Source organism: Patella vulgata, chromosome 6 (assembly GCF_932274485.2).
Source record: "Patella vulgata chromosome 6, xgPatVulg1.2, whole genome shotgun sequence".
Lineage (NCBI taxonomy): Eukaryota > Metazoa > Mollusca > Gastropoda > Patellidae > Patella > Patella vulgata.
This window is the reverse complement of record NC_065884.2, coordinates 27,068,647-27,079,709: the sequence shown is the minus strand read 5'-3', so window position 1 is coordinate 27,079,709 and position 11,063 is coordinate 27,068,647. Positions and strand designations below refer to the sequence as shown.

Genomic DNA, 11,063 nt, shown 5'->3' with positions numbered 1-11,063 from the left:
GATGTCGTAAATAAGACCTATTTCCGGTAACCGGGTCATGGACGAAACTTCTAAAGGCATGTTATGCAGTTATGGTTGAACATTTTGTCGGCTTTACGTTTAACTGTCAACGATATCATGCTTCTCAATAGAACTGATCTTACATAATGATTTAATTTAAGTGACTGTAGTTTCCGTAGCGAAGACAACAAACATGGGCTTATTCTAGATATTTTCTGTCGATTCCGGTTCATTTAAAAAAAAAATATTATCATTACCATCTCGACTTCGAGTCTTCTCAATCTTCGTTGATCGAAGTTTAGGCAATCATCTTCATTATTTGATTTAAATTGAATAGCTATATCACTGGCCGAAAAGTTTATGAAGAAGACAATACCACATTACAATTAGAATACAAGTCAAAGGTACTGGTTAATCAGGTACCGTGCCTCATTTCTTGACCCACTGCCTGTGTCTGAGATTAGAAATGACTGGACTAGTTTATAAGGACCTAAATTATAGAGCCTTTTTCGTGAATCACAACGGCAATAACAGAGCATAAACCATCATATTTTTCATCACAAATTGATTATTATTATCTATTCAAATTCTCTCACATCCAGCTACAAATGAGCATTAATGATATGCATATTCGTGCAAATAAATCATCTTTTAAATCCAAGTGGTTACTGAATACTAGCTGGCCTAGAGGCAGATATTTCTATTTTCCAACCAAAGATGTGCATAACTAGCTATGAGTCAGTCAGTTTTTGTGGGCAATCAGTTTTTGTCAAAGCAAGTGCTGAAAGCTTGGGAGTGCTCTGACAGGGTTCCATGGTTCTCCAGCAGACGATTTTGAAAATTAGACTGTCACAAATATGTTTCTGGATCATTTTCTATTTGTCTTCTTGTCTGTGGAATAGCACAGTTTTGTAAAAATTTTAAGGGTGGTAGATTGCCATTTATAGATTGTCAGGAATTCTTAGGCTGACAATTACAGTTGTGATGGGCTTGTCATATAATAATTTATAGGCCTATAGCATTGTAAACAATAGGCAGATTTAGCTTTTACATAATGCATCTTTAACCCATGTGCAGACTATAATATATATTTTTTATTTCAGATATATCTGTGTGTAGTTAGTTTGATAGAATTACTTGTAAACATGTCTCGATCTTCTGAAGAAGTGCTCTTAATTGTGAACCATGTTCGTCAAAGAAAGACTGATGGAACATTGTATATGATGGGAGAAAGATTGGCATGGATGCCAGGTGGCAAAGATACTTTTACTATCAGTCATTTATATGCAGATATAAAATGTAAGTATTTATATACAATCAGGGTTGTCGGTAATTTTTCACAGTTGATTAGCAGCACTGCTAATCAAAAAGTCCAATTTTGCCAAATTTGATTAGCAAATTTAAAAATTGATTAGCAGTTTTTCAGTTTCAACGTAAAACACCTAAATAACAAGATATTACTTTAATTCATAACGAATTGAAATATGATTAGATTCCATTCTGACTATTCTTAGATTTTTTAGCACTGCCACAAGTACTTGTGACAGTTTGTGAATGCGATGTAGACATTTAGTTAGGTCTTACGTCTGAAGCCAATTCTTGACAGTGACTTCCGAAGCCCCACTCATTTTAATTGTAATTTTTTTGTTACGTTAGAAATCTTCGTTAGAAAACAATTTCGTCTGCTTTTTATCGTGTATTATTATTTTTGTTCAATCGGGCGCACCTCGATTAACTAGACACACGCGATATAAACAATAATATTTTACGGGAATTTTTTCTTTGATTTATCATTTTACAATACGTTAACATGTGTTTATTTTTTTTATATTTTATTTACAATACGTGGGAGATACACTGGATTTATTTCTTTCAAAATGAATATGATATTATTACTTGATGTCTCACAACGTGAGTGGTACTACTCGATTCCCTATTTCCGGTTTAATAGTCCCTATTCATAGAGTTATGTCCCTGTGTTATATAGTATTGTGTCTGGGCAGTTCAAGAAGAAAATGTCACACGGAGAATTCAGTTTTGTTTATAAAATTTTATTCAACATTTTGTACACGTTGAAAGTGTTGAGTAAGCCTTCTAGTCTTCAAAATGTGGATTATTCTTGTGTCAATATCCAAAATGACAGGCATATTAATGATTCGCAGTAACTGCGAATCAAAAACGTTAGATTTTAATTTTTGGTTAGCAACGGACAAAATATGTATCGCAAATTGCGCTGCGATACTGGTTGTCGGCAGCCCTGTATACAATGCCTACACACCAAGGGACGTTAATCAGTTGTAACCATTATAGTTCTTTCCAAAATTCTAACCTGATTTTCACTAATACAAAAACATAATATGGAACACAATTACTATTTTAATTAAAGTGACGTTTCGTTGAGGGTTCTCTCAATGTTTTCAAGCAAATGATAATGAAAATAATGTACAAGGTTTGTATACAAAAACAAGTAACAACTAATTAATCATAATCAATAGGGAAACCATTAAATATACTATTCAAAAAAAGTAGGGGATATTTGATTTTTAAGTGTTATTAAAGTCACCTAATGAAACTGACGAAGAAACAAATGACAAAATGAAATGAAGTTCACATTCATCGATTTATTCCTAATGATCGTTAGACTAAGTAAGGCACAGACTGACCATTATAAGGGTAAAATGATACCCGGGGTCAAACAGCAAAGTTACCGCAGCATCACAACCAAGTCAGTAACGGGTAAATCCTCCTCTGTTTGCCAAACAAGCATCGATCCGATGTGGCATACTCCTAATGAGACGTCTAAGGTCATTTTGGTCCAGATTGTCCCATTCCTGTTGCAACGCAGCAGCAAGTTCTTGGACATTGGCAGGACGTTGTTGACGTTGACGTAACCTCTGTCCAAGCATGTCCCAGACATGCTCGATGGGGGAGAGGTCGGGACTCAGTGCTGGCCAAGGTAATGTGGTGATGTTCTGTTGTTGGAGGTAACCTGTAACGATCCTGGCCCTGTGACATCTTGCGTTGTCATCCTGGAAGATGAAACGGCGGCCATGACGTCGTGCGAACGGCAAAACATGGACTGCCAAGATGTTGTCCCGGTAGTACTGGCTTGTAACACGCCCTGCAACAACATGTAAAGCCGTTCTTCCAGCAACAGTGATGCCTCCCCACACCATAACAGAACCACCCCCAAATCGATTATGTCTGATGACGTTAACGTCTTGGAAGCGCTCGTTTCGACGACGCCACACCCTCCTATGTCTGTCCAAAAAATCAACAGTGAACCTTGACTCATCTGAAAACATCACATTGCTCCAGCGTCGATTATCCCAGTGTTGACGATCCCTACACCAACGACGTCTTGCCTGAATGTGATGATCTCTCAAACAAGGGATTACGCGAGGACGTCGGGCGCGAAGGTGACCCCTATGCAGTCGATTCCGAATCGTCTGGCCACTCACTCTCACACCAGTGTCTGTTTGAAGACGAGCACTGATCTGATTTGCTGTGATGACACGATTTCTCAAGGCCAAGGTACGGATAAATCGATCCTGGGCTTGAGTTGTCGCCCTTGGTCGACCTGAGCGTGGTCTGTCCTGTACAGATTGTGTATCACGGTATCTGGACCATAGCCTGCTTATGACAGACTGAGAAACATTCATCGTCCGCGCCACAACCGCCTGTGTTGTGCCGATCTGTAGCATGCCAAGGGCACGTAACCTTTCATTTTGGGTAAGCTGACGCATATCAAAATTTGTTTTCTGGTCACTAAAACAATTAAACTGATGTTTCCACCCTGGAATTCAATGCCACAATGACTGTAACATTAAAAGTCAGAGTCGTGCAAATCTTGGGTTGGACCCCCATGATGATCCCAAGCATCACCTGCATTCCATGCGGTAGCTATTGGTGCGTTTGGGCGTCACATGTAACTGGAAATGTTTCTTCTGTTAGGTTCTATAGTGACTGTTTTCGTAGTCATTTGCATATTTTAGTATTATGCCCCCAAAATCAAATATCCCCTACTTTTTTTGAATAGTATATATTAAGTCAATCTTCGATGTAGGCATAAGAGCTTATGAAACCTTGTACACAAAATATATAACAACTAGTTATAGCCAATAAACCATTTGGGGAACCACTAATTATAGTAAGGTTACAGGTCAAAGGGAAACTTATAATAACATACAAAATAAATTACATCTGATTAGCCAATAATGGTTAGGGGAAACTTTATAGTAACAGATCAGAAGGAAACTCATCAAGACATATAGAAGGTAATTATTATATAATAGCACACAATTATCAGGGAAATTACTTATTGTTTCATAGATGAGAAAAACAAAAGATAGGAAAACACTTATTATATTCACTTATTATATTTCACTTATTATACTTCACTTATTATAAAATAATTTATAACCACATAAACGCAGAGGGCATACTCAGGTACTATTGTGATTCTGAGTTTATGACTGTTATTGTTGTTAGCGTTTTTGACATTCTAACTTAAACATACATTATGCAAGAGCTAAATCTGTCTATTGCAGGTCTTTCTTTAGGCCTGAAATGTTATCTAAATTATTAATTAGACATTAATTAACCTATCCAGACCATAATCAACTCTAGATGGCATCGCTAGCCTGCGATCTTTAGTGGATTATGAGCCGATTTACTGCATAACTTTTCTTTACGATTTAACAATTAAATGGATAATCGAGACTATGCTGTTTATCGTACTGACTTAAATAATGATGATCGAGGCTAGGCGGAAATTTCAATCGCTTAGTTCTCGGTTCATAGAGGATCAATTTGAATGAAATTTTCAGCAAATTGCTTTTACATTAGTGAGAACTGCCAACTCGTTATCGAATCTCCCATAATGTATCTTTAATGACATTATTTGTCAGACTAGCTAGAGACGTCATTTGGCATTGCTTCTTGTGATTGTTTTTTCTGATTTTTGTAAAAGGAATTATACCATAACTTTGTATATATAGGGTTGATGATTTTCCGTGGAAATCGCAGAATTCTGACTCAAATCAGAATTTGAAATCTCACACTGAAAAAGGCAGAAAAACTGATATTTGCTGATATTAAACAAAAACTCAAAACATATTTTGTATTTATCAAAATATTTTATCTTTTTATTTATAAAAATCAAAAATATTGAATGATATTGCATGGTTTTGGCTTCTTTCTTTTCATCATTTTAGAATCATAAATGTACTCATCACCCCTAGACCCTGTATATAATACACTATGCGCACGTATATATTGCCGTCGCCCCTGTCCGGACGTCTGTCCGTCCGTCCACAATTGTTTGTGGACACTCTACATGTCAAAATTCTTATCCGATTTTGACGATATTGGCATGTATCGGACCGAAACTTCATGGATTATGGCCCCTGATTGTACGAAAAATCACCTTTTTAGCTTGTGGACCCTAGAAAGGTCACAATTTTTATCCAATGTTATTGAAACCTGAAATGTAAGCTTAAAACATAAAGATCTGGATTCCTTTCGATATTTGCGCATATCGGATTGTAACTTCCTGAATTATGGCTCCTGATAGTACGAAAAATCGCGTTTTTAGCTTGTGGACCCTATAGAGGTCATAATTTTTATCTGATTTAAAAAAACGTTTTAGTAGTATATCACCGTTACACCCTAAGGATGACTGAGTTCGAATTTCGTGAAAATCGGCCCAAAACTGACAGACAAAATGGCCGTCTCTAATAGCGTAAAAATATGGTATATCAAGGTTGTGGACAATCTAGAGGTCACAATTTTCTTCCGATTTTGATGAAACTTGAAATGTAAATTCATAACCCAAAGATCTCAGTTCCTTTCGATATCCACGCATATCGGAATGTAATTTCCTGAATTATGGCCCCTGATTGTACGAAAAATTGCTTTTTGTTTAGCTTGTTCTCTATCCATCTCGTGCAAAATGTGGGCGTATCCTGCCTGGCAGCCGCTTGTTTTTTGTGGAGTCTCTCTCTTGTTATGAGTTTGGTTTCCATTTTGAATGAAGCCTATATTACAAGCAGCCTGGGACTGTACAGCCTTCACATCCATTGCCTTGATTTTATATTACTTTTGGTTTTTATTAAGGATTGCACTGTCTGTATATTGTCTGGTTGTTTGTGTGTTGTGCAGTTCTCTTGCACTTATAATACCAGTAATGTTAAATTCGAGCTCCACAGGAGATTCTCAGATGAATGTGTAGAATGTTAAAGCCTGAAAGGTACATGTTCAATAAATTTCATTATTTGAAGATATAGCTTCATTTGCTACGTTATCAAAATTGTAAAGGAAATTTTTTATTTATTTTTTTTTTTTTTTTTTAATTAATGTGCAGCTCAAAAGATATCTCCAGACACAAAAGAAAAGGTCCAGTTACAGTTGGTGTTTAATGATGGTGGTGCCAATACTTTTCATTTCAACAATCCAGAAGGTCGACCAGCTATGATAACAGATCGTGACAGTGTTAAAGAAATCCTTCAACAACTTTTACCCAAGTTTAAACGTAAAATCAGCAGTGAGTTGGAAGAGAAAAATAGGCAAGTAAAACAAAGATATAATTCTTTAATATTTGAGATCTCCTGATAATAGGCCACAGAATTTGTTTATTAAAGACTTTGTCCATTACAAAGAGATTCAGGAGACTATGTGGATATTTCACAAATTCATGGTTTTCCATCTATTTTTTTTTTAAGACATAGGTATTATATATTTTTTCTACACATTTTCTTTTATAATAATGTGCTGTACCCATTTTTTTATTTAAAGAATATTACAAGATAATCCTGAAATATTTCAACTGTACAAAGATTTAGTTGTTAGTCAAGTGATATCAGCAGAAGAATTCTGGTCGACAATCTCAAATGTAAGTGTTAGGAGAAATTTTGATGCTTGCTCATTAACTTAATCACATGACAGTATTAGGCAAATATTTTAGATATTGATTCTGTATTACTAATATGTTTACAACTTTTAAAGTCTCTGAACATCATTTGAGATATTGAGGAATCCCTTTCCATATTGGGGGGGTTGGATGGCTGAATGGTTAGCGTGCGCGCGCTGTATCATAAAGTCTGTCATTGAGTCGACTGGCGTGGTTTCGAATCCCCGGTTGTACGTGACAAGGAGTAGGGTCGCCTGTCCAACCTCGTGGGTTTTCTCTGGGTCCTCCGGTTTCCTCCCACTGCTAAAGACCCCTACGCGCAAGCGAATTATGTAAATAAAATTAAACCATATGTTAGTCCCGAAATGACCTAGTTTGTGTCGAGTGGACGTTAAACCCCATTTCTCTCTCTCTCTCTCTCCTTTCCATATTGTGACAGTTTAATCTCTAAAAGGAATATCAGTCCAAAAATGGTTCAGTTCAGTCAACATTCATCATCTATTGAGAAGACATAAAGGTGATATGGTCAAAAGCCAGTACCACCTGTAATCTTAACACAAGGTACAATTTTATGGAAACACAATTACTGAGTTTAATACTAAGCGACATTTCAACGAGGATACTCTTGTCTTTATCAAGCAAATGATACGGGTATGTGAATAGTAGGCAAATATATACAGAGTATGCAACAAAATAACAATCAAATACAATTAAAACTTAACACCTTTGATTAAACGTACACTGTGGAAACTCTTGTAGGGTGGGGGGCGGTATTATTATAGCAATCAATATATTAACACCATTAATGGGAAACCAATTAACCTGAGCTATAGATAAACAATACTTAAAAGAGAAGTGTGTATGTATGCGGGTATGAGTGAACCAGAGTGATAGTTAATGCAAGGGAAAATACAAATTATTAATTCAATAAACAGAAAATCATGAAAGATAAATGTATTATTAGATTATGAAACTAACCTCGTCCAGGTTTTACAGTTTTATAATAGGTTTTATCCTTCATGACTCCCAGCTTGTTAAATTAATACATTTATGGTTTCCCTTGCATCAGCGATCACTCTTGCCCAGGAGCCTATGACGAACTTATACACTGATTCACATGCCTTTGTTCTATTTCAGTGCTTATCCTATTTTTTTTTTCTCACAGTCTAATTATACATTACACATATCTTAGTTTTCAGTATTTTTCCAGTTTTTTTACAGCCTAATGATATATTTCACATTTCTTGATTTTCAGTTTATTGAAATAATATAGTCTATTATTAATAGGTTTTATCCTTCATGATTTACAGTTTAATGAATTAGATATCAAAATATGAATCCCTGATAGAATGATAGAAATTTCAATTTTATTTGTAAAAAATGCTTGCGTTCACTTTGGTGCATTTTGGCCGCGATGTAATGACACATTGGTTGTTCTCATTTTTCCAACCTATGGTGATAATAGACTTTGAAACAATAATATTATCCAATTATGCATGTTTGCATGCCATATGAAGCGACAGTAAATGGGATTCGGCTATCAGTAATTATCTTTGGTTAACACTTGACGGCAGTCTAGACACAATCAGAATTTTAAGGATTTTTTCTGCCACTTCTCAGAGAGAGTAGCATGTACCCCCAAAAATTTTCACCAAAATCAAATTTCTATTGTCAGCTTGAGCCTGGAGACAGTCAGGATACCATAATAGAATTAACCTGTTTTTTTCTGAATATTATTTTTTTGTTCCCAGAGATTATCAAATAACAGTAAAGCAGAAGCTAAACAAACCGTAGGAGTTTCACCAGCATTTTTGGTAAGGATTTGTTTAATTTTAAACACTTATTAATAAGGCTGGGAATCGATATGAAATTTCAATATCGATTATCGGCAAGAATTTGTCAGCGATTATCGATAATAATCGATTATTATTTTTCCGGAAAAATCCGAACTTTACCGACCTGTTATTTGTGTTGATCGAGTTATACAGTACGGCCGTCACGACGGTTTGACGGGACACGATATTACCGTGTTTTTTATCGTGGAATTCCGTGATTTACCGAGTGAACACCGAGCGAATATCGAGTGACACGATAGCACTGCCTCGGTGTTGGAAACACGGTGTGACTTGGTGTTTTAATTAAACCATGCCTCTGATCGTTTATTTTAGGATGAAGTACATGTAGAGCTATACATTGTTATTATAGATCACTTAATGTGTTGGTAGCTACGTGTGAAGATTGGCGTACGCGTTTCTTTGATCTGTTATATCATGGACCGTATATAGGGTTATATCACAGGGTAATTCTGTTATTTAAACCCGGGTATTGTCATCTTTTAAACAGAAATATGCTTATACCGATACATTATTACTTCATTAATATGTTCGACATTTGTAAGACTTGCATCGATGGACCATTACAAATTCAATCAAATTACTGAAAAATTATAACATGACACCAATATATGCTAGTCTTACCGGGGGCGTAGATTTATCCATCTAAATAGTAATTCACATACTGATAAATAATTCTGGTTTAAATCACAAATAAATTAAAAGCCTTTGTCTCCTAATATGTAATCACACAAAGTCAGAATTCACCGTCAACAAGTTTATGGAACTTTGCTGAATACGTGTACATTGACACGTATCAGTCCGATAATACCTTGCTGACGTTTTCATTTCGGCACCATAGAGTCTGGTGGATGCATACTGTCAATCAAGGTTCCACAATGAGACGTGACATGAAAGGAAATCGACTGACAGAACATAGACGCCCCTTTAACAATAAACTATTACCTTGTTGTAGTCTTGTGCTCGTGGACAATATGACTTTTATTGTTAATTGTCAGTAGTAATAATTACATATTTTCAAAAGAGATGTCAATTTCTTTTTGATTATACATGTAGCTTCAGTCCATTCAATTACCTGTATTTATTACTCAAATGGTTTCTTAATTAGCAGAATGTGAAAATAAAGAAAACAAGGTTACACTTAAAATATGACTACGGTAACCAAGAAGTTATTCGTCGCGATTTCACGGGGTTGTTAGTATTCGACCGGCCCCCCACCCAATCCGCTACATGTAATACCAATTTGTAACGAGTAATTGTGATTACTCTGTTACGGTAAAACTCGTATTTTTTTTTTAAATCGGTACAGGCTTAAGGTTCACGCATGCAGAGCGGCTTATGAACAAAATGATGTTTAGTCATTTGCAGTTCACATATTCTGCCTTACACCGGTGGAAATCATTTCATTATATTGTGCACAAACGTCATTCCTTAAATAGCCCCACGCCCCTTTAACAACTGAATTTTCTGTTAGACCATTTATTCTACACTCTTTGATGTGCTTTCTAGATTAATTAATTTCATAACTATTGAAGAGGACCAGTTGGTTGTTTATATTGTTTTATTTACCTAACGATCAACGATAAGTTCACCAATGTTTTTGTAATAAAGTAGACCCGTATTGTTTGCTGATTGACTTTATCCCATGATTTAAAAAATTGGCGATGGTTAATATTGGGTCAACAATAATTCCTTAAATTGTGCCGGAGCCCCTTTTACATAAACGGAATTCGCATTTTATAAGACGGCGATTATTTGTACATGTATGTCGGGCCAAAAGGTCATTTCTTAAATTGTAGATGTTAAATATCCTTAATAATAATAATTATCACAGGCAAATATAAAAATAATACCAATCCAAATTAATATCCTTTTGCATATAAACTTGCATATATAATCAACTTGGAATACCAAAATTTAAATCGTAACGCATTGTGGTCTAAACGGTATCATAAATTATAAAATAAACCATAAATCAATGGACCTGTTGTAAGGTGAACACTGCATGGTTTCTGGCAATTTTGGGTCTTTGCGGCATAATGTAGTCTTAACCAAAAAAAACAACAAAGTGGCTACGTGCGATTTTATTCTTTGATCGTGGATCCAAGGGACATTTCTGTTATTTAAACCAATCTGCACGAGAATGACAACATACAAGTTGATAGTTATCATTGATTTGGGGTTCATGTGGAATAGATTCTTCCATCGAAATACAGTTATTCTTTTCTAAAATAAAACGAGTGCCTTGGATATTTGCGTGGATTTGATAGCGGTTATAATTAACTAATATTCTCTTACAT

At 35.5% G+C, this 11,063-nt stretch overlaps 1 protein-coding gene across 4 annotated transcripts in view; it reads left to right on the top strand.

The window, feature by feature from the left end:
* LOC126823434 (general transcription factor IIH subunit 1) overlaps nt 1-11,063 on the top strand; it is a 34,369-nt gene that overhangs the window by 8,993 nt on the left and 14,313 nt on the right. Inside the window, exons 1-5 of one of the 4 annotated variants that reach the window (XM_050552280.2) lie at nt 6-56; nt 1,104-1,299; nt 6,365-6,566; nt 6,796-6,892; nt 8,662-8,724. In XM_050552280.2, coding sequence (XP_050408237.1) covers nt 1,146-1,299; nt 6,365-6,566; nt 6,796-6,892; nt 8,662-8,724 — 516 coding nt within the window. In that variant the 5' untranslated portion in view covers nt 6-56; nt 1,104-1,145. Of the gene's footprint in view, nt 1-5; nt 420-1,103; nt 1,300-6,364; nt 6,567-6,795; nt 6,893-8,661; nt 8,725-11,063 lie in introns of those variants that run through there. The other 3 variants (XM_050552281.2, XM_050552279.2, XM_050552282.2) reach the window with 3 other exon arrangements.